Consider the following 24,005-nt stretch of genomic DNA (forward strand, 5'->3'; position numbering starts at 1 on the left):
AGCACAATACCTTGCTGAGTTTTTCTATCTGGCGCTCTAGCTCTGGGATGCTAGATGCTGTGGCATCAACCTGGAGGAGAGACGAGTGGACACCGAGAGAAAGGGAATTATCAGACTCCAGGAAGAGAAATAATCTATTTTCCAACCCCCCACTTTCCGTGGTCTGGGGCTAGTACCTCTCCATCTCTTCGACCCCTACGGCCATGGACAACTGCTGTAATCTCCTCCTCTTCCTCCTCTTCCATGCCACTGGTCTCCTCCATGATCCGAGAACTGCGCCTCCGCCCCAGGCCTTCCTCTGGCCCTTGCATCTCTACCTCAGGCCGCCCAGTTCGCTTGGCCAGAGCAGTTTTCAGTCTTGAAACAGACAAAGATCAAGGGAAATGGTGGTGAGGAACGTGATACTGCCACAAAAGGAACACCTGGAATCTAAGCCATCTTGAGTGCTGGGGTAAGCTCCCAACCCCAGGAAGGGACTAAGGGCATCAAGGTCCAGGCGAAAGTCCTGACTATGCTTCACCCTTTCCCCCTTCTCTCTCTGGGCCCTTCCCTCTGTCCTGTCCCTACCTCCGGAGCCGGCCTTCAACAATCCACTTGTTTTTCCTGTAGCTGGACATACTCTCCAGAGTCTTGTCAATCTCACTGCAGGAGAATAGCGAATGGAATTTTGAAGTAGAAGTGGCAGCCCACACGAAAAAGAAGGCAGTCTCAAGGGCAAAGGGACTGCAGCTGAACAGGGGGTTTCAGCCTAGAGCCCAGATTGGATGAATGGCAGAGGCAGGCTCAGGTTCTCCAAGGGAAGGCACCAAGATTTGGTCCCAAGTCACTCCAGCATCTCCAGAGCATGGCAGTGGACAGACATCACCCAAGATTTCTGGATGGCTAAACCCCTCCCCCATCCCATTCTGACCAAGGCATACAACAAACTCCCCTGCCCCCAGCCCCTCACTTGATGATGAGGGTGGAGCCGTTGAGCTCATGCACCAGGAAGGCCAGGACAGCAGCCTTCTGTTGGGGTGGCTGGGCCTGAAAAGGCTGGGTGCGCAGGCTGTCACAGAGGGCTGGCTCCACTCCATATGCCATGAGGAAGCAGCGCAGGATCTCAGACACGTTGTCTCTTGTCAGTGGGATCTCAGATACCTTCTCCCCCAAGATCTTTAAGGACTGTTTGGAGGAGAGCACAAGGGGAGTTAAGAGAGAAAGAGGAACAACTCAAGTTGGGTGAATCTGGAACGGGAAAATATGGTAGGAGTGAACTATGGTGTGAAGATAGGAAAAGAGGAAAAGAATGAAAGCTGCTAGGACGAGGGAAGACAAAGGAAAGGAGTAAAAGAAAAGGAGTAAAATAAAGGAAAATGAACAAGTAAGCAGAGGAAGGTCAGGAAGAAACTGAAGGAAAAAATACAAGGAAAACAGAAACAGAAACTCTATCTCCCTTCACTGGTCCTGATCACTTTAGGGAGGGGCTTTCCTGTGTTTAACTTAAAGAGAAAACAAAACTGAGACAAAGCATTGGATCCCAGGCCCTCCCAACCTGCCTAGGAAAGGACCTCACCTGACAGTAGGAGGGCAAGCCAGGGTCGTAGAGGGCAGCCTTCAGCAGCCGCACAAGCAGATCTTGCACCTCGCCCAAGCTGTCGCCTTGACACAGAAGTCCCTCCTGCAGGACCCCCAGGCTAGGTACATCTTTGGCAGGGTCAAAGCCCAGCACCTTGCCAAAGCTGTGCAGAAACTCCACAATGGTCAAGCAGTCTGAGAAGGCCCCACTAGGCAGGATGAGACCAGGGATGCGTGAGAAGTTGGGCAGGGGCTGTAAGGGGAAAAGTGGTAGGGGGTTCGTCAAACATACCAGAAGGCAATTCCTTTAATAGACATGTCTTCACCACTGGCCCCTCCAGGACCCAGCACCTGTTACTGTCCCCTCACTACCTGGTGGTCAGTCAGACACATATCCTCTGTGGGCTTCTTCATCTCTTCCAAGATCATCTGCTGTCTCTGCCGCTCCTCCAAGCGCCTCTGCGAGGTCAGGGTTTTATCTGCTTTACAGGCTGCCTTGGTTTTGGTCACCTCCTCCTTTTCCTTCATTTTTACCTTCTCCTTCTTCTCCCTCTTGACTTTTTCTTTCAGTTTTTCCTGCTTTGTCTTTACCTTCTCCTTCTCAGCCTACCCACCCAAGGGAGAAGAGGAACCAAGAGTGCCATCAAGATTCCAGTCACCACCCTTCCCTGGTCCCCATCCTTCCCACCTCTGAGCCCAGAAACATGACTACAAAACAAGAATGACCCACACGTCTTGCAAAATCAGTTTGGTGACTTCAAAGTTACACTTGTGTACATGCACCTACCTTGGATTTCTTCTTAGCTTCCTTCTGCTTTAAGCTCTTGGTCTCTTGTTTCCGCTTGTTTCTGGCCTGTAAACCATAAGGGAAGTCATTTCTCCTCAAACTCTGAAAGCATCTCTGCTTGGGCTAGGATTCAAAAACAGACAAGGGTGCTGGGGAGGAGAGGTGAGAGATGGGATGAGGGATTGGCAGTGGATCAATTCTCTCACCCTGGAGATGCCCACATTGTTCCTGAACAAGCCCAATTCTCTAAAATCAAGCCCCCCAAAATTCCACGTAATGAAAGTATGCTGCTACAAGGGTGGGGGGGGGGGTAGCAGATGTGAGAGAAAGAAGAAAAGACGGAGCAGGCTGTAGGAAAAGTCAACCCCCTGTGTAATCTCTCTGATGTCCCTCACCTGCCCTTGGCCAGCAGTCTGACACTCTCCCCGCTGTACCTTCTGCTTCACCTTCTTCTTGATTTTACTCATCTTTGCTTTATCCTCCTCATTCAGCGTTTCTGTGTGAGCAGAAATGAAAATGAAGAGGCAGGCAGACTGATCTCCAGCATCCAGAGCAGAACAAGCCAGTCATACAGCTGGCTTCCCAAGTAGCTCCCTGAAGAATCTACAAGTTTCTTTCTTTTTTAAAGTATACATAACAAAATATTGGGGGAAAAATGTAGGACAGGCACCTCCTCTTTGTGCTATGGGGTTAGCGTAAAGAATTCAAATGTATCTCCTTCCCAGAAGCACCAGCTCTGGAACAGACTGGACTGCTTTAGAAGGGGTCCTAGAGGCCACAGTGACAGAGTAGCCTGTAGCCTATGTCCCAGGCTATCTGACAAGGACAGCAACCCAGAGCCTGATTTTAGAACAGAGCAATGAAACAGAAAACCAAACTGCCAGGGAAAGAGGGAGGTATCCAGAGTTGGAAGCACTGACTAACCAAGAATGTGCCAGAAAGAAAGAGTCCAGATAACGGACACCTCAGTAGTATCAGATCAACACCAATACCGCTATTGCTTATGATCAGCTCCTATGTCCTGCTCCACTAAAAGACGTGAATTTCTTCCCTTTCGGAAGACTTAATACTGAAGTGTGACTGCAGCAGCAGAGTGTCTTAGAACTGACATTTCTGATATGGTAGCATCTATTCTATTCTGGCACAGAAAAGCTACCACCATCACATCTGCACAGCAATTCTCTAAGTTAGACAGATATTATCTGCAGATGAACCACTATATAGGCATAAAAGTGACTTGCTCTAGGGTCAATACAGTCAGAATCTGGCAGAGTTGGAACTCTGAATGAGTCAGAAGACTCCAAATTTTTCCAAATTCTTCATACTGTATCAGGATAAATGCAGTATTTATTGAAAAATTAGACATATCCTACCTGTCTACCCCACTAAAGAGTTCCATTTATCTTTTGGATTCAGATGTGAATTCTGAACTTCTGTGATGGTGGCAATGAGTAAAGTAAGAGTGTACAACCAAAACCAGTAAGATAAGTAAGGAGCCGAAAGATTGTAAGAAAGACATGAAAACCCTCTCCTCTAACTACATCGGGGGACTGCTCAAGACTCTACTAGTAAGAGGAACTCGAGGAAGAAACTGGTTGTTAAAGAAGTACCACAAAAGTGCTGGGACCCTAATGCTATTTTCCAGGGAGGGAGAGGTGATTCAGATTCATTCTGTTCAGATAATGTCAGTCAAGCTCCTGGGAAATCCAGGCATTATCAATTTATCCACATTTCAGATGCCTTGTAGAGCGAGCAGAATCCCAGAGTAAGAAACACCACTGTATGTATGTACACACACACACACACACACACACACACACACAAAATGGAATACTACTCAGGCATAAAAAAAAGACAAAATCATCCCATTGCAACAACATGGCTAGACCTTGAGGGTATTATGTTAATCGAAATAAGCCAGACAAAGACAAACACCATGATTTCACTCATATGTGGAAGATAAACATAGGGACAAAGAGGACAGATTAGTGGTTACCAGAGGGGAAGGGGGTAGGGGGAGGGTGAAGGGGTTAAAGGAGCACATACGTATGGTGATGGATGAAAACTAGACTATTGGTGACGAGCATGATGCAGTCTATACGGACACTGATATATAATAATGTACACCTGAAAGTACACAATGCTATAAACCAATATGACCTCAATAAAACAATTTTTAAAAAGAAAAAGACACCACTGTACCTTGGGCCTCCAATTTCTTTAGGAGGCGGTTGTCTGTCTTATTCAACAGCTCAGTGATTTTGACCTTGGGTGGCCGACCTCGGCCCCGTTTCACCTTGGGGACTTCCTTGGTCTTGGCCTTCTCAGTGTTTCGAGGTCGGCCCCGTTTCCCAGTAATTGCCTGAATCCTGGATGGGATCTCCTCTGCTGAGAGCTGTACCCACTGCAAGCCCTAAGGTAATGAGGAAAACTGTTACAATGGGAGGAATCATTGCAAACCACTAGGCCCTCTGAACCATTCAATGCCCCAGAACCTCCAAACCCCACAAGAGGAAGCTGCAGTTTGTCCATCAACCCTTTCTTAGGGAAAGCATATTTAACCCTTGGGTCTGCACCTCTGGTGTGTCTCTCTCTTCAAAGAAATCTCCAACAGGCATACGGGGACTGAAGCTGAAGTGCTCACGGCGGACATTGTGTACCACGTTGCGGCTCAGGTACTAAGAGGAGGAGGTAAAGTGGCATTAATGAAGTCATAGCCCTACTATGTCTTGCCAGCAAGAGCACAAGCAGAACAGGCCCAGAGCAGATAATGCCAGGCTGTTGCAACTGGGCCCAAGAATGAAAACCTCATTACCTTGATCACTTCCGGGAACTGTTTCATCCTCTTCCCACAGGGGCCGTAATACCAGGTCTCTCCCTGCCAGCGGTGGCTGCCCTTCTTGATGCGCACCTCTCTCCGCCACCTGCCAGAGAAGCACACGGGCCCTGCCACCAGGTCACACCCCTACCCACTCTCAAGCCACCCAGGAGCCAAACCCACTGAGCAAATGCTCCCTGCATCTGTCTCACCAGAACTGCACGTAGAGGCAAATGCAGCATGAGACACAAGCCTGGCTAGAAGGCAGACCTGAGCTCCACAAACCCCTCAGGACCTCGGGGTAAAGCAATACACCAAACTGCCCAAGCCCAGAAAGACCTTCACGCCTCCCTTTACAAAGTCAGTGAGATGAGCAGCCAGAAACCCGCTCCCTGACACTGTTCAGGGCAACTACTGGGTTTGCAGTAAAGAGGATGATGACCTAAGGGAATACAGGCAGAAAAGACAGAGAGTGGGGAGGCAAGCAGAAGAGGATACTGGCTGCTGACTCCAACTCCACAGGCCAGGGTTTAGTAAGGAACTCTGTGTTCTGAGCAACACATTATTCTAAGACTAAGCCTTATCTTTCTCTCATAACTTGAAGCAGAATTTAGACTTGGTGAGCAACAGTAGCCTAGAGGGGTGGGAGGTGGGGAAGATCAGGAAGGGAGTTATTCCTACAAGGCCCTGATGTCAGCTCCTAGCTCACTCTACTCACGTATTGTTCCTGCCCTTACCTCTTCAAAGAGCATTTAAAAAAAAAAAACAACTCATCAGAACTAAGCCCCTCCCCATTCACTGCTATTCCTTCTCTAAGCATAAAGGACAAATTAGCTAATTTGGATATCTGAGCCTTAGGGTCACCAGCTGGGTTTGGAGAAGTTAACAGTCCTGAGCAAAAAACAGACTGGCCACAAAATGAGGAAAGAATAGGTAAGGGGAGACCAACATTCCCCCACCCCTAGGGAGAAGGAAAGCCTAGGAATCTCTTGCAGAGAAACATTATCATTGCTATCCTTTAATCCATTCTTATCTAGCCCATTCCTCCCCACCTCAGAAGAGAGGAGCTCCCTTCTCTTCTTCCTAAAGTCAGTCATTAAATTTGTCAAGGTCAATGCACGTAGCAAACTAGAGCATTTACCCATGTTGGAGGGGAAGACGAACTTCTTCAGGGGTAGCAATACGTCTCCTCAGGACATCACCTTGGGAGGAAGATGGGGGATATCCAAATTAAGAGTTCAAGCAAAATAGTGAAACAACAGGCCAGCAAGGAAGGGCTAAATGCCTCACAGGTCAGACACTTCTCCTAAAACCAGCTAGAGGAGGAAGAGAATCTAGACACTCACCACTGCCAGAAGCAGTGACTCCTTCGCCGGTGATCTCTTCCAGGTCAGCAGTGGTTTCAGGAAAGCTGCTGACATCCTTATTTCCTGGGGAGGCTACTGGGAAGACAGCTGCTGGGGAAGCTGCAGGGGACACTTTTGGGGAGGTCACCGGGGAGGCTGTCAAGGAGACTTCCGAGGATACTGGTGGGAGGGCTGCCGAGGAAGTTGGAGAGACTGTAGGGAAGGCTGCTGGGGAGACGGCTGGGGAGAGTTCTGGAGAGGCTGCTGGAGAAACTGCTGGGGAGACCTCTGGAGAGATTTCAGGGGAGGCTGCTGGAGAAACTGCCAGGGAGATTGCTGGGGAGGCTGTTGGTGAGACTGCTGGTGCGGTTGCTGGATGTAGCTGAATAGTGGATGACTGGTCAGGGACTGGTTGGGCCAGAGGTGGTGGGAAGTCTGAAGCCTGAGTCTCCATTTCTTCCTGTTCTGCATCACTACCATTATTCAGGTCAAAGCTGTTATCTAGAATCCCAGGGACAGGATGGGTAAAGGAAAAATGGTGTCGTATAAAACAAGAGAATCTACTCAGTCAAACCTGGACTAAGCTAAACAGGGTTACTTCAAGGGCTTTTCTCTAGGGTTGGAAAAAAAGAAGTAGTCTCTGGCTGTCCTTCCCAATCATTCATGAAGGTTAAGGGGCAAAGCTGCTGTCATTGCGTGAAAAATACATTTTACCTGAAGCCAGTAAGGCCTCTGGCCTCCTTTTTCCTGCAAACTCTAAGTCTCACAAGCTCTTCTGGGCACAGGGCAAATCTGAGAGTGTAGCAGCCTGTGCCTTTTCTTGTCCCACCATACACTATCCCATAGCCCCCTCAGCTCCCAGCAAGGTGTTCTCATAGATAGCCCCCCAGCCCCTAACTGTGGAAAACGTTCTTTCGCCTTTTCCAAGGTCAAGGACTTTCTTTGTTCTACCCCTCTTCACTTACCCTGCAGGACAGATTCCCCAAGGACAGGTGGAGAAGCAGGGCTGGCAAAAATAGAGGCTGAAGTTTGACTGTCATCTGCCAGGAGACTGAAGGCAGTGGCGTTATTGAGGGAAGGGCAGTCAAGGGCAGAAATCACAGGGCTGTCCTCAAGAGGCAGCTTGTCCTCTGCACCCATCAGCTCCGTGTCATCTATACCATAGAGTCCTCCACTCACTGGCTCTTCAGGGAGTGGAAAAATCAGAAAGCAAGATTTAAGAAATACTGGTCTGAATACATCCAATTCTAGTTCCCACAGTGTGAAGGTTCTTTCTAATATTAACTTAGAGAAATTTTACAGTCCTCTCTCTGAAAGTAAAGTCACCAGGCCACAGGGATCATAAAAACTTGACGTGGAAATGAAGGGAAAGGCATTGGCCCTATGTCAACCCACAGACCAATGCAAAATTCTAGCCATCTATCATAAAACAGGCCTTTCTTATATCTCAGTTGGGTAAAAGGTAATTGTTCACTGGCAAATGTTTTCTTTCTAGTTATTGAGAACCCAAATAGCCCAACTGTGTGGTAATAAGTTCATATCCAGTGAATTATTACAATCCAGGGCCCTTGGCCAAAAGGAACACTGGGAGAGAACCTGGGAAATGAACCAATTCAGCTCAGAGTGCAGTTGGCCCAGTCAGGCCAGTGGCATGAAACTGGTCTGCCACAGGATTATCTGGAGACTCCAATGCCCCAGATTCCCGAATATTTTCCATGGTTTACTATCTCTTCCAGGTGGTAGAAGCTGGCTACCCTGTGCATGGATGAGTTGAAGGGAGCCAGCCTCCAAGCCTACCTGGTGCCAGAGTGTTGAAGGGCTCCAGAGAGACTTCACTGAGGATTGGAGTGTCTTCCAGTTGATCAGGAAGATGTGAAGGATCATCTAAGCAGCTCACTGTGGGGTCAGGGACCAAGACTGAGACCTCTTGGTGTAATGATTCCACAGAAGGGACGGAGCCATTGTAGCCACACATCTTCAGTTCTAGGAAATCCCAGGAGAGGGCAAAAATCAAAATCAGTGCCTTCAATGGTTCATTTGCTTTAGGAGGCAGTCAGTCTTTGCTAGAGGAATGTTCATTCTTTCAGCATTTATGGGTACCAGTTCTACGTTGGGTACCGATCATACCAAGACACTGAGTGAGCAGAGATGTGCTAGTAAAATCCTACAGCAGGTAAAGAGAGGGGAAAGGAGAGTGGAGTCTGAGACAAGAACTCCATCACATTCTCAGCTATTTCCCCATCCAGTGGGAATAGGCAGTAAATAGAGAAAACATCCTGTAATCATACAAGGTGGTCACCCTTGTACTTGGAATCAATAGCAACCTAAGCGTTTATCTATTTTGAGGGAAAAGATGAGAGGGATTGTCACATGCACCAATGCTAATAACAACAACAAAGAAAGGAAACTGTGAGTAGACAAGCAATGGTATGCTCTGCCTGCTTCCTTCCATCATTCACAAGCCAATCACTCCTAGGGCTCAGCCCACTTTAGCAGCCAGTCTGGCCCTGCCATAGTCAAGTCAAAGTGGCCTCAATGCTCCCTGCTAATGCCCCAACCCCTTCCTATATTTTGGAAGAAGCCCTTCTTGATGCAGGGTGTCTGTTGGGGCTGTTTCGGGCTCGCCCACCTGCCCTCTCCAGGCCAGCAGCTCTGCATGAGCTTGAAATAATTTGCACTCCCACTCGCGAGCTGGTGCTGCTGCCACAAAAACACCAGCCACTTGGCTCTGCTAATCACCAACATGCAAATCAGCCTCCACTGCAGAGAGCTGGAAAGACAAGTTTTCCTCACCTCAAAAAGCCACTGCCCCCCACAGCCCGATTTTCCCTCTTCCAACCCAGCTCACGGACCCACAGTTATACCTGGCTGCTCTTCCTCCAGCTCCAGGCTGCCTACCAAGCCAGTGCCATTCTCTGCCACAACTGAAGACAGCTCCTTTTCTGCCGCCTCATCAGGATGGATACTACTGCCTACCTCCTGGGAGGGTGCAAAGGTTTGGATACTGGATCCCAACATAGGTGAAGTCTGTGGGGAGGTGAAAAAACTAGGGGGTGCATTGGGCATCACCTCAAAATTCTGGTCAGGAAAGGAATCATACAGTTCCTGTGAGTCGAAGTTAAGCCCCATGGGACTCTGGGTGCCGTTGGCCCAGAATTCCTGGCTCCCAGCCCGAAGGTTAGTGTTGTGACTTGGGGATGAAGGTTGCCGGCTGCCCCCAAGGATGCCGTTGAGTGGGTATTGTCCCCCAGAGAACTGGGAGAGAAGGGGTGGGTCCTTGAGGTTGCTGCCAGGATTGGCAGATGGGTACTGTGAGTAGTTCCAGAGACAGTCGTAGGCCACGTTGGGGTGATGGAGGTGTGAGGTGCTGGAGGAGTGGGGAGCAGAGTTCAAAATCCCTGAAGTAGTAGTGTGAGATACAGTAGATAAGCCATTAACATTCACATCCCCATTCAAACCTGGCAGAGAAGGAAGGAAAAGGGTCAGTTACAGATATGTATGCAAGTAACTCTACCAACTCCACCAAAAGAACAGCACTGACTAGAAAAAGGGAAGGTGAAGGGGAGGGGGATTCCCCCTCTGTTATATTTATAGCTTTTCAGTCTCCAGGGAACACCAAACCCAGATGCTCCTGGATGTAAGCTTAGCAACTGCTGCTGAGGCTACTGAGTAGGGGGCTGGGGAGCTCTCCTGCCTACCATAGCAGCGACCAACAGAGAGCTGACTGCTGCCGATGCTCAGGCTTTTAATTTTTTTTAATGAAGCTGTTTGCAGACTCCCTACAGTGACTTGCATTCTTCCCCACCCTCATTCCCTAGAGGAATTCTTCCCTTGGAGTGGCATGACTGAATTCTCCAGCCCCCTCTACCATTTCCCCAGTGCCTGTTTGGCCTTGCAGTGGCACCAGAAGGGACAGCCTCCACCTCACTGGCACATGCAGATCCAGCACTTCGTGCTGGGCTAAGAATAGAATTTGCAGTCACCACAGCAGCAAGATCCCAGCTCAGAAGGCTAGGCTTGGCCCCTCCCCATAGGCACTGGAGAGCAATATGCAGGGGGAAGAAATCTCTGCATGACCAGTACTGCAGACTTCAATTCTCAACAGCAATGGCAATCTCTGGCCTGGAGGACAATGAAATAAAAGGAACCAAGATACTAAGGCAGCTGGAGGTAGGGTGGGGGTCCTCCAGTGAACTAAAGGAGCTTCTATTTATCTGCAACTCCCTTGTGGAGGATAGCCGGCAGAGGTGGCAAGTATAAGCCTGTGGCAGTATTTTTCTGCTGCAAGGAAGGAGGGAAGCATTTGGGCTTCTCTCTGCTTCCAAGCATAAAGTACCTGAAACCCAGGCAAGATTAGAGAGGTACTTGGCAGAGCCAAGATACAGAGCAACTGATAAGCCAAATCCAGGAAAAGACCAAATCCTGGCAGCAACACTTCCATCTGGAATTATAGATGTTTCTCTGGGGAACTAGGTAAGCATTCAAACCCTCCCTGTCCCTATCTTTTATCCTTAAGGACAGGTGGTGCTACAGGCACTTCAGGCATCTGCCTTCTTCTCTGCTGCACAAACTAAAAGGCAAACACCTCCCAACCTTCACCCAACCCCTCCACCCCCAGTCCTAGGGGTGGCTTCTCCAACCTCTTAAAAACAGCTTCTCCGAGGGCTGGCCCTTTATCTCTCTCTCATGGGTCTAAGCTGGTTATCAGAAGTGGTAGCTACCTCACCACTCTCTGGCAGTAGCCAGGGAACAGGGCTGACAGAAGAGCAGGCTAAGCTGAAAAAGCCAGTATGTTTTTCTAATTCCTTCCAACCTTAAGTCAAAACTAAAAGTGTTGCTTCCATAAACCCCTAGAACTTGTTCTTAGAGGCCTGATTTCTCTCCAGCCCCCGAAGTTCTAAGGATTCACTTCCCCCCTCCCCACCCGGGAGGAAAGAGAGCTGTTGTGAGGTAGCTAGCCCAGAGGGGAGCCAATCTCACCCCATCAACCTGCTCTAAAGGAATGATGCCCACTCCCTCCCCAGGCCATGTGGCCCTCACACTCACTTTTCCCTTGCTGGGGGAAGTTCATGGGAGACCCGTTAGTGTAGAGGCCCTCCCCTGAGGAGGGAGAGGGTTTCAGTCCTGAGGCAGCAGGTGCAGGGGGAAGGCCAGTAAAGTTAAAATGGTCGTTTGCCTCCATTTCTGTAGGAGGGGAGAGAGAGGGAAAAAAATACTGGCGGTTAAACAAGGTTATGTCACCTGGAATCTTCTGGAGGGAATACCCCCTCCCCTCCATCTACTTACCCTTCTCCTACCTAAGTACTGGGGGGCAGAGTGGGGGTTGAAAAAGAGAAGGGGAGGAGGAAATATACCCCTAACCCCTAATGACTCCACAGAAACAGTCGTTTAAAGTCAGCTTTGTAGAGATAAAAATAGTGAGAAAGACCAAGATATAAGCCTGAAGGAGTCTTCTCCCTGTGTAAGCTCCACCCTCTTAACTCCCAGCCCTGGTTACCCCTCTATGTTAGATATTAGCCCTCTATTCTAACATTTAACATTCTCCATCCTTTAGCTTTTTCCCCTTCAAAGTAAGGCCAGAGTCCACAGAAAGTTCTCAAAACCACCTTTTTGACAGGAAGCCATGGAGATGTGGTGTTGGTAGAAAAAGCATACTTGATATATATCCTGCTTTGTTATTATACTCAAGTTAAACTATTTCCAGGTTATTCTATCCATAGCCCTAGACATCTGAAAAAGATAGTACAGTTACCTTAGTAAAGAGATTCAAAAAGAAGAATACATTTCAGGAAAGGTGACCATAATGGCAAAACTCAAATCACCCAGCAATACTTCTACTCCTTTCTGATGGGAAATACTACACTCTCCAAGAACACAGCTCAGAAAAATGTCAGAGGTGGAAAGCTGATTAAATAAGAGGGTGTCGCAAGGAATGTTATTCTGGTATGTCTACTACGGTTACTTCCTAATGATTTGCTTTTGTGGCTTAAATGTAAAGGGTCATAGAACAGCTAGATACTTCTATTTGTAAAGTACAGTGGCTCATTGCAGGGTATTATGGTTAAAAAGCTTTTCACTCTCTTCTTAATATGCAGTGATATACTACTAAGAATGATGAAAAGTTAAGCCCTTGATCAGAGTAAACTATGATAGAGCAAAGAGAAGAGGGAAGAAAGATAGGAAGCAGAAGCCAGAAATATTGGTAAAATCTGACACATCAATCAGATACTTATGATGTACAAGCGCATACTAATTTGATATGTGAGACACATATCTGTCTCGATACAGAAAAAGCAACTCCTTGGGTTACTATGTTTTAAAAAGGGGCAGAAGAATTCAGGTAGAAAGATTTCTTTTCCTTTTTTTGTGTGTGTGTGAGGAAGATTGGCCCTAAGCTAACATCTATTGCCAATCTTTCTCTTTTTGCTTGAGGAAGATTGTCACTGAGCTAACATCTATGCCAGTCTTCCTCTACTTTTTACATGGGATACCACCACAGCATGGCTTGATGAGCGGTGTGTAGGTCCGTGCCTGGGATCCAATCCCAGGAACCCTGGGCCCCCGAAGTGGAGCACATGAACTTAACCACTACGCCACTGGGCAGGCCCTAGAAAGATTTCTTTATCAAGTTCCCAAGATGAGGCAATAAGCAGACTTAGGTGATGTTTTAAAATAATGCCTTTTTTAAAAAAAACAGAAGTAAAGCTTTTCAAAGAATGAATAAAGCTGTTAAGAACATATATGACCACTGCCCAAACTCTGCAAGTCATGTTCCTGAATATGCTAGATAATGCAAATTAGACACCATTAGGTACATATGTAAATCTAAAAGTAATTCTGATCATGAAATATAACCCTGTATAGTATATGTCATGATAGCCATAAGATTTTCCAGGCTAAATACTATAATTGTCTCTACCTCATCAATTTTAATTGAAATTTTAAAAAATAAAAACAATTTGTATTTTGTTGATTTAAGGAGAAAAAGTTTTTAGGATTGACTTATCTCCCACATTCCCATCTTCACCCTTGAATAAGCAGCAGACCTAAACCTGCTATGCATCAATGAAGAAACGGAGTCTCTTCAGAGAAAGACCTCAAGGTCTTCCAGGATTTCCCTATAGTTAAGGGCCACTCCTCAGCAGTAAGGGGTCTGAAAACTAAGCATCATAAGATTACAGATTCTTCTGAAATGAAAGACATCAAGGAGGAAAGTTCATTCTCTATTCCTCTAGGGTAGGTTCCTTCCAAAGCTTACATGACAGACCAAAGAGGACATTCAGTGATTTACTTCAGAAGACCTAGAAATGCTATACCTGGAGAGCCAGTCTCATCTGATCCTCACAGCACCCCTTCCCCAGTTTTATGCACAGCAAAACCTCCCCTGGTGTGTATGACACACACACACCTTCTTCTCCTATGTGCACTGGACTATATCCTCACTCAATGATAGGCCACAGTTCCTTATTCCATCTTCTATTTGAATGCATGAGGAAAAACTAGTGACCTTCTCCTCTCTGCGACTCTGGGAAAACAAGCATTTCCTGTCTCATAAATTACATACTAATAAGAATAAATGGATGGCTCACAGCAATCAGATAAGTAAAAGGAATGGGAAGTTATCTAGTGCCTGAGGTCTGTTTCTCCACTAGCCTCTACTGAAAAGTCATCAGGACCACAAACACGTCATTTACAAGGAGCCTCCTAGAAAGACAAAATACTCTTTGCGCTGCGCAGTGAGATCAGCACAACACAGTGGGCTCTACGTTCAAATCCCAGCTCTCCTACTGTGTGACCTTGGACAAGTTACTTAACATTGCTGAGCCTCAGTTTCATCATTAGTAAAAATTTTAGTACCCTACCTCCAAGGCTTGTGAGGATTGAGGAAATCTATATAAAGGACCTAGCACAGCGTCTGTCACCCAGCAGGCACTCAATAAAAGTTAGCTATTATTATTAGACAAAAAGAGTAAAGACTGTTTAGTTTTCAAAAGGATAATCAAGTCTAAAAGGTCAAAATATAATATAAATACAATTTAAAACCATTATCAGTATGGGAGATACTACAAAACTAGAGATGATCCTCCCAGCCTGACTTCCTTATCTGTAACTTGACTCTTGATTTCAGATGTCACTTAAATATGGGATCACAGTATGGGGATGCAAAGAAAACATGGACAGCTCCTCTGAGCAATAAACCCAGGGTTATTTCATTTTAACCTTCCTACTCAAGATACTTTTCACAATAAAGCCTGAAAGTAAATTATGCCCTCCCATCTAGAGCTAGTAAGGAGAAGAGTAAACCAAAGGAGAGTGTACCCCCTTGAACTAACACGATTTTGGCCAAATGAAAAAAGAAATCAGTCAGTGCCCAACCCCCAGAATAGCAGACAGCTCTCATGACCAGGAAGTACAATCAGGCGAGCACCCAGCCCAGTCCCAGTAGTGAGTAAATGGATCTCTTAAGAGCCTCTCTGCTTCATTTATAAGAGTTAAGGGACATTGCCCTTTAAGCTTGAAGCAGTAAAGCTTGCCAAATAGGCTGCTTTTCTCTCAATTGCAGTTGAAAAGTTACTCCTCTGTGGACCTGTGACATGATTTTAACAGAAAAAGGCTGACAAGCACAAAATCTTGAAATAAATATTACAGATTTCAACATAGTTGCAGGTGCCCTGACTAATCTTAACACACAGACCCTCTGAGGCTACCCCAAGAAAGACAAGATACATTACCACCATCCAGCTGAACACTTTGGCAGTACCTGCAGCTCTTTGGTTCATTGTTCCCAGGTAGTATACCAAGCCCCACATATAGAGAGGTTTTCAAATTTTTTTTTTTTTGGAAGAAGGAGGAGAGATTTCAAACATTTATCTTTACTAAACAGCAAATACAATTTTGCTATATAATAAGTAAATCATACAAATACATTTTAGCTCTGTCATTATGAATGTTATGAAGGGTATTTCTCAACTTTACACATTTCTGGATTCACCTACCATACTCTAATACAGTGGTTCCCAACCAGGGGTGATTCTGCCTTCAGGGGACATTATTAATGTCGAAAGGTATGCATTACTAGCATTTACTAAGTAGAAGCTAGGGATGCTTCTGAGAAGATCCTGCCAATACACAAGACAGCCCATCACAACAAAGAATTATCTGGCCTAAGATATTAATGGTGCCAAGGTTAAAAATCCTGCTCTAATACAAAAGCTGCCCCACTCTCCATTCCTACCCCACACTCTGGGGAAGCTCCAAAAGTTTTCACTACTCTCAGTCCCTGATGCTGCAAACAGGGATGCTTTGACTTTTACATCTAAAAACCCCTTCTCTGGGGCCGGCCCGGTGGCGCAGCGGTTAAGTTCGCACGTTCCACTTCTCGGCGGCCCGGGGTTCGCTGGTTCGGATCCCGGGTGCGGACATGGCACTGCTTGGCAGCCATGCTGTGGTAGGCGTCCCACGTATAAACTAGAGGAAGATGGGCACGGATGTTAGCTCAGAGCCAGGCTTCCTCAGCAAAAAGAGGAGGACTGGCAGTAGTTAGCTGAGGGCTAATCTTCCTCCAAAAACAAACAAACAAACAAACAAACAAAAAAATAAAATAAAAACCCCTTCTCTGGCTAAACTGTCTTCCTCTACCAATACAGAGTTCCAAGTGCCAAGCCACAAAATCAACATGCCCCTTCCATAGTCAGGGTAGTCCATTCTGAAGGCCCTGGCAACAATCTTCCCCTGGAACTCTGACCCAAACTAGCAGCGTATACCCACTGAGGCTCATACTCTCAAAATGTCCTTTCCTTAACCCCCTTTCCTAGCCAGGACAGTGAGGCAGGAGTAACATGATGAAAGTAGGAAGAATATACTAAGGGGGGCTACTCAAAGGCAACTGCCATGTCCAGGCTCCTCAGGAGAACAAAAGATGATTGTTCTCTGTCACTTCTTCTAAACTATACAAGTTCTACAGCAACCGTAACATTTTTTTTTTTGAGGAAGATTAGCCCTGAGTTAACTACTGCCAGTCCTCCTCTTTTTGCTGAGGAAGACTGGCCCTGAGCTAACATCCGTGCCCATCTGCCTCTACTTTATATGTGGGACACCTACCACAGCACGGTGTGCCAAGCGGTGCCATGTCCACACCTGGGATCTGAACCTGTGAACCCGGGCTGCCGAAGTGGAACATGCGCACTTAACCACTGTGCCACCAGGCCGGCCCAACCATAACATATTAAGTTCTACCATTTTATCTCCAGCACCTAATTTAGTGCTAAGTACATAAAAGAACCACAGGGAATATTTGTGGAACCCACAGATTGAATGAATAAATGAATAAATCTATCTTTTCTGCCACTACCAGGTTACTCATTCAGTAATGGTTGTGGGTTTTGCTCCTACTATTCTCAGAGAACCAAACAATTCAGCTTCATTCTTCAAAGACATAACAATTTCTAGAGGGAAGAGAGGCCCTATATCTTCACATATTTTAGACAGCTGTTCCCTACAGAAAATAAGGCCTGAAAACAGCGAAGAAGTGAGAATGCAAAAAGGCAATATATTTAAGCTCTAAATTAGTAAAATGTTCTGCTTGATTTAACTGAACATTCAAGGTACACAGTAGATTTTAAAATATTTGTTGACTGAATAAAGGAACCACATAACAATCCAGGCTGTTTTCTGCCACAGCCCTGGTCACTTCACTGTCAGAAGACTGGAAATGCCTCTGAAATTGCAGGACACTAAAAGCCATACTCCAGAGGTTATAACAAGGTTATTTTTCCCTCTTCCAACTCGGACTGTTTCTGAGAATTTCAGCTCTAACAGTTAAGGACTCTACCCTTTCCTTCAAGATGTCCCTCTCCCCCAAAAATCCTGCGCTGAGCAGGCAGGTTAAGAATCGTTTAGTGAGACAGGGTAGGGAGAGTTCAACACCAGGAGACCAAAAGTAATGAGACCACCTGTCTCCTAAGAACTCTCAAGTTTAGTTTTTTAATGAATTTTTGGAAAGGTTACATCATCCTTTTAGTCTGTAAAATGTCCCCTTAATTAATTTCTATAACTAGGAGAAGCACAAAACACTAAGTAACGTAGTGACACAATGCTACTTTTACTGCCAGAGACCCAATCCAAGAACAATCTCCAGAGCTCTTCAACGACAGGTGGTTTTGCAGAATTTTATAAATTTCAAAGTGATGCAAGGCCAACAAGCTGGTGAAAAATGGGCCTTCTGTGCTATGCGCAACAATGATGATAAAGTATTAATCTGGGTTATGAGGTATATGAGGACATCCATATCCCAAGAAACAAATCAAGAAGATATGCCCCAGGAAATACCTCAATAGTTTTATACTTCACTCTACGTACTAGGACATAAAAACTTTGGCATTATTGTCTCACTGTACATATCTCACACAAGGCCAAACATCACACCACTTGTTGGACTAACTTTCACACTATTTTAACAGTAAAAGAACACAGCAGACCTCTTCAGAGGTGATAAGAAAGGTCAACAGCAGCAAGACACAGTCAGTAACCCTAACAAGCTTTCTATCTCTCTTGGCAACACCTGATTCCAGAACCACAAGACTGCAAGATGAGCCTCTCAAGGCATTCTAGATTTCTGACTGGCTCTGAGGTCAGCCCACATAGTTCTCTCTATCTCTCAATTTTTTTCCTTTAGAGTGGGGCTAAAAAAAAATAAATAAATAAAGACCAGTCAACATTAAGAAGTCCACTTCTCTGATAGAAAAATGCATCCATTTTACAAGAAGGACATGAAAGGTTTGCTTCATTCAGCTTTCTGATCAATCATGTGTCAAACGAAGTCAATATCTACTTTCTCAAAATCAACTTCTATGTCTTTTAAAGAGTCCAAAGGAGAAAGAGTGGTCTTTCTCCCTCCTTCACTCTTTTAACCCCCAACAGAGAAAATCAATATACTATTCTGTCAGGTCCCAATTTAGGTAAACAAAGGTTGAAGAAAGGGGAACTTAAAATCAGTGTTAAATCAACCCTATCAGAAAGCAACTCAAAGGAACCAACCAGTCCAGCAGAGGGGCAAGAGAAAGGAGAATGACATTGGACCTGTTTTTACTGTTTCTAGCATATCAACCCCAAGAGCCCCAGTGAAAAGAGCAATGATGTTATGTTAACAGTGATGATGCTGCTGTCACATAATCATATGTCTATCTGTTCCTATCCTGGACCTTTAAACTAGGAATCTACAATTCAAGTGGGAATTTTGTGACTGGAAAATACTGAAAAGATTATTTAAATAGCAGGATTAAACAGTTTTCAGGATAGTCGAAATGATCTCAATACCTCATCTCTCAAAATATAAAATCCTGTGGCAAACTCATCTCTAAGCAAACCCAGTGTCTAACAAAGTGCCTGGAGACAGAGTACACACAGTCCATCACTGCATGCCATAGTAGAAATCTCCCAGAGTTATGAGGTGGGAGAAAGAGAAATCTGGACACGTGACTTTGCAAAGAACAGAGGAAAAGCTTAGCGCTCTCCAAGAAGGGTAATAAGAAAGACGATGTCTTTTATGGACTGAAGAGTAAGTCATATGATAGCTAACTCTCCTAATTAGCTGGTTCTGCAGAAGATAAACCCTCCAGCACCCTATGTCAACTAACAGGTTTTCCACAGGGACTATCCTTAGGCTAGAATCACCAGTGAGGAAGAAGCCCACCATCCTACTCTGCACATCAGCCCCTACCCCAAAACACAAATCCCATTCACAGTTAAATCTTCCCCATTCCCATTCTTCTACCTCTCAGAATCGACCCTTCTTCCCATCATAAGCTCACCTGCTCAGCTGCTCTGCAATACAGAACCTGTCACACTCAAGAATATACGAAGCAGGATCACAAAAAGCCACTCTCATGCCACAAAAGATTTCAAATCTTCCCGGCAGCTCTCTATGCTGAGAGAATTTGCACCACTTGTACTCAAAGCGTAGCCCTGCTGGTGGATGACTGAGTTTGCTTCTCTATGACCTCTAGCTCAAGGGAAAAAAAAAAAAATCCAGACAGGGAGACACAGATGCTCTGGAGGGGGGACCGGGATCAGTGAGTCAAGTGCAGTGACTACTTCCAGTTGACAAATTAAGTTTACAAGAAAAAAAAGAAAGTCAAACGAAAGGACTCTCAGACCACATGGTTGGCAGGATCCAAGCTTGCCCAGAAGGCCTCAGAAAATGAAACCAAATCTGATTAAAATGGACATTTCAAAACAAGGAGACGCAGCAGCGAACGCACAGCTGCCATTTCCCGGCCACTTCCTGCGGGAGGCTTGGGGGAGGGGCAGTTTGTGTACAGATGGAGGTGGAAGCTATCCCCCCCACAGCCCCCCGAAGGATGCAAATCTCTCACTCCAATAAATCCTACAAAGGATGACTGCTATTGGCATTGCCTTCCCCTGAAAACTGGGAACATCAGGAAAGAAAGGGATGCTGCGGGATCATCTCTTCTGATACGAAAATGGGGATCCCCTTAGGTGAGGGATCCCCCTTGGAAAGTGATCCCTCTTTATTCTTCCCTTCAGACCCTAAGCCCAGCTCAAATCCGGACGCCTCAGCATCAGCCCCATCAACCTCCATCCCTGGACGGAGGATTCTCCCGGTACTGGAGGCCCCAAGCCAAGCACGGCACCACCAGCAAGGCCCTGTCCTGCTCGCCACGCTCAAGAGGACGTGCACCCATCCACCCCTCCCCGAGGGAGACCCCTGGAAGCCCTTCTACCCTCCACTCACCGTTGCCCAAACGCCCCAATCCCCACACACGGAGCGTCTCAGCGCCCAGGGAACCCCCTCACCACCCCCGGCGCTCGGGCAATCCCCACCCCCACCCGAGGAGGTGGAGCCCCTCCCGGGGATTCCACCCCGGTCCCCCCCCAGGAGTCCTCGCCACCAGCCAGGCAGCTTCTCCGCCTCCTCATCGCCGCCGCCGCCGCCGTCGCCGAGACCTCCACGGTCCCCCCGCCCCCGCCGCCCCATCCCGGGTCTCCAGCAGCCCCGCCTGCCCCCTCTCCTCCCGGCCCCCGGGGCAGGGAGACCCCCGCCCGGGGCCGGAGCCTGGCTGGGAACGGGCCGGAGTCAGCTTCTCGCCCCAGGCGAGGCTCCAGGCGGCTCCGGAGCCTCCGTTCCCGAGGGAAGCCGCCGAGGAAAGCGGGTCTCCCTCCCTTAGGCCCCCAGCCGCAGACCCAACAGACCTGAGGCGGCGGCGTCCAGCCCGGCTCGGGGCTTGTCTCTCCCCGGGGGACGGGCGGTTCACATGGCCGCGCTCCGGGCGCCAGGAGGGGAGGGGACCGCGGGGGAGGGGGTCTGGGGTCCGGGAGGGGGGAGGGGGACGCGGCTCAACCGCGGGGCCCGAGCGGAGCCAACATGGCCGGCGGGGGAGGAGGGAGCCGAAGCCGGAGGGGGCGGGGAAGCCGCGGCCGAGGGAGAGCCGCCCTCCGCGGCCTCCGCCGCCGGGTCCTAGCGCCGGGCGTCACAGCTCCCCCGACCAGGATCTGGGTCCTAGCGCCGCGGTATCTCCCGAGCCTACCGGGCAGCTCCCTCTGCACCGTGTCTCCGTGTGGGCGGTAGTCCTGCTTCACGCTGAGCAAATTGAAAGGCGTGCCGTGGTCCCAAGGTTAACTTAAAAGACGACCAAATTTCTAGGACCACGGCATGTGCCACTCCCCTAACGGGGCGCGGTGGGGGGGGGGGGGGGTCGGTGAGGGGGAGGAGATAATTTCAGGGGCAGTTATTTCCCAGGCTGGGTAATGGAAAAGTGGAAACATAGAAGCGGAAAGGTTAGTCAGGAAGTTCAGTCCTGGTAAAGGGGTGGAGAAAGGCAAGAGTCTGCTGCGTCTGCTGCCCACTCACCTCTGTCCCGTGGGGGCAGCCTGGTCCTGCCTGGATCACCACTTTCCCGGCGACATCAGCGGGGCCCTGGGGGTCGAGAAGATTCCTGTGCACAGGAAGAGGAAGCTGGCTCTGGGCTCTGGGACCAGACGGGGAAGACCTGAGTCTAGCCTAAACCTGGTCATAGGGTCAGGGGATGAGTGCGGACAACTGACCAGCAAATAAGATCCCCACATGTCCACCTATAGTTCCAGTACTTTTTCTGATAGGGCTATATAACTGTGTGAGACCTTCTGAAAACAGGAGAGAAAAATCTAGCGGTGGCCTAGAGTTTGGCCATCATCTAAAATGTCTATTGCAGCGCCCCAGGATGGGGAACAGTGTCATATGTTAGAATCTAGAGAATTTCTAGTTCAACCTTCTCGTTTGGCAGATGAAGGTTTTTTAAACTAAGGCCCAGAAAGGTCAACCAACTTATTCAAGGTCAAACAGTGGATAAAATGGGACTAGAAGCCAGGTTTTCTTTCCTTGCAACTCAACAGACTTTGCAGGCTTCAAGATAATTACCATTCAATTCAATGCAATGAAGTTCTACAAACAATTGCCTTAGCTGTGCAAAACTCAGGCTGAATATTCTGGAAGAGGAACAGACAGAGTGGGGATGATGAAACTTTGACAGGTTGGGAGGTCAACAATTACCTTTTCTTCTGGGGGTCTGGGGAGGAAGGAGGGGTGAAAACTGGGTAGGGACAGGGCAAGGCAGGGCCAAATACCCATCAGTCTAGATTGGATTTCCTTACACCACAGAGGAGTGGGATCTTCCTGAGTTTGGGGGAGAGGCTCCACTCCCCACTACAAATGACTCAGAGAGGCTAAGAAGGAAGCAAGCTTCAGCAAAGCCTCAAAGTGTATGGGCCAGAGGAAGAGAAGGCTAAGAGGGTTAGGAGGGTTTCTCTCCCTCTCCTGAGAAAAGTAGATTATCAGGGGGAAGGAGTAGACAGGTAGAAATCAAAACACTTTTCTCTTCCCTTTCTGAATAACAGATTTACAGGTCACCTTGGAGAAAAAAAATAAAGACCCTCAACAGTCTGCTGACCTCAAGTCCTTGAATAAATAGGGGCCACACGGGGAAGAGGGGTCCTTCCTTCTGGAAAAACCAGGAATCCAGCTAACTTCTGCTAAGGAATGCCCCCCCTTCCCCAAAATGAAAAACGCAAGTGAGGAAGAGAGCTCAGGGCACGGAAGTGGCTTCCCAAAGGCCGGGGGAGAGAGCTGATAGCCTTTTTTTCTTTTCCCTTTTCCAGGGCAGATGAGGGAGAACCTTCCTACCTCCCGGCTCCAATCGTAGGGCTTGTGAGTCGGAGACAGGAGGCAGGGGTGGAGCCTGCGCCAGTCAGACGGGTGTGGCCACGCCCCTCTCCCCCACCGCACACCCACACACACCCACCCGCTGGCTCCACTCGGCTCCGGAAGAGCCGGTTACTCCTGTGCCCTACTGACTGCCCCCACCCCTTCCGAGCCCCAGGCCTAGTCTCCAGGGCAACCCCTAGGACTATCCTAGCCAGGAGCTGTTGGGAAGAGGGGTGTTGGAGAGGAGAGGGCCACCTGGGATTAGGAAAGAAAGTGGAGCATGATCCATTCTTCCCAGCCGGTGCAGAAAGACTACAATCATCTTCCTCCCTGAATGAGACCCCTCCTCATTCCATCTAATCAGAGATCTTCCTTGCTGTTAGAGGAAGGATGACGGTGGGGTGTCAATACACCCAACAGCTGGGTGTTTACTTCTTGCCAGAAGCCACCCCGGGCAGCAGCTGTGCTTCTCCCCTCATCCAGACGGCAGAGGGCAGACTGACCCCATATGTCCCCAAACATTCCTCAATCCATCAGATGTGGCCAATCGCCCACACCATCTCCCTTTAGGAAGCTACTAGAAAGGGGAAGGGGCAAATGGTCATTTTTTCAGCAACTTGTGAGAAGGGTACCTAGGGAATATCAGAACCTCTTTTAAGCCAGGCCAGCGGGTGGGTAATGAAGAGAATGGGGAGGGCGAAATGAGCACCTGCTCCCCCTTTCCCACCCTCCCTGTGTTCCTGCTGCACCACCCTGACTCTGGGGTCAGCTACCACTCTGGAGCCAGATGGCTAGGGCTGGGAGGGGAAAGAGAGAAAGGGAGAGAGAAGGGGATTCGTTTGCATCCCTCTCCCTCTCCCCCTCCGGATACTCCTGGAATTCGACCCCAAACACCACTGCTGACCACCCTTCTCCTCCCCCCAGCTCCCTCCCAGCCCAGGGAACAGGACTCAGAAGAGTCTGAAGCAAATTCACACACTCTATCCTCTCATTTTGGGGGGCAAGGGGGAGTGAGAGCACAAGAAGAGGAGGCTCAGAGCTAGGGGCACAGCTGGACTTGAAGGACAAGGAATTCCCCAATGGAAGTGGGGTGATTATTAAAGACCTCCCTTGCCCTCACTGGCTGAATGTTTCACAGTGTTAATAGGGTCCACTAGGGAGATGGCTCTCAACCCTGTAACCATTCCAACTTGCCTCCCTCCCTCTCTACGTCAGTGCAAAACAGTCTGCTCCCCCTCGATATTTTGGGGAGGCTAGATTCTCTCATAACACATCAAAAGGACGATAACCCCTCCTCTT

The 24,005-nt window shown here is 48.0% G+C and overlaps 1 protein-coding gene across 49 annotated transcripts in view; it reads right to left on the bottom strand.

Annotated features, from left to right (window-relative positions):
• Positions 1-24,005, bottom strand: part of BAZ2A (bromodomain adjacent to zinc finger domain 2A) — a 33,719-nt gene that overhangs the window by 7,184 nt on the left and 2,530 nt on the right. For 4 of the 49 annotated variants that reach the window (XM_070271673.1, XM_070271679.1, XM_070271680.1 and 1 more), the window contains exons 2-19: positions 21,378-21,462; positions 11,555-11,692; positions 9,373-9,966; positions 8,306-8,491; positions 7,474-7,692; positions 6,509-7,009; positions 6,304-6,364; positions 5,160-5,268; positions 4,921-5,022; positions 4,547-4,757; positions 2,740-2,840; positions 2,345-2,410; positions 1,930-2,163; positions 1,556-1,810; positions 950-1,164; positions 568-642; positions 177-357; positions 11-70 (exon numbers count right to left, since the gene is read on the bottom strand). In XM_070271673.1, coding sequence (XP_070127774.1) covers positions 11-70; positions 177-357; positions 568-642; positions 950-1,164; positions 1,556-1,810; positions 1,930-2,163; positions 2,345-2,410; positions 2,740-2,840; positions 4,547-4,757; positions 4,921-5,022; positions 5,160-5,268; positions 6,304-6,364; positions 6,509-7,009; positions 7,474-7,692; positions 8,306-8,491; positions 9,373-9,966; positions 11,555-11,690 — 3,306 coding nt within the window. In that variant the 5' untranslated portion in view covers positions 11,691-11,692; positions 21,378-21,462. Of the gene's footprint in view, positions 1-10; positions 71-176; positions 358-567; positions 643-949; positions 1,165-1,555; positions 1,811-1,929; positions 2,164-2,344; positions 2,411-2,739; positions 2,841-4,546; positions 4,758-4,920; positions 5,023-5,159; positions 5,269-6,303; positions 6,365-6,508; positions 7,010-7,473; positions 7,693-8,305; positions 8,492-9,137; positions 9,279-9,372; positions 9,967-11,554; positions 11,693-20,719; positions 20,962-21,054; positions 21,108-21,377; positions 21,463-24,005 lie in introns of those variants that run through there. The other 45 variants (XM_070271676.1, XM_070271677.1, XM_070271683.1 and 42 more) reach the window with 35 other exon arrangements.

The sequence above is a fragment of the Equus caballus genome, chromosome 6 (genome assembly GCF_041296265.1).
Source record: "Equus caballus isolate H_3958 breed thoroughbred chromosome 6, TB-T2T, whole genome shotgun sequence".
Classification (NCBI taxonomy): Eukaryota; Metazoa; Chordata; class Mammalia; order Perissodactyla; family Equidae; genus Equus; species Equus caballus.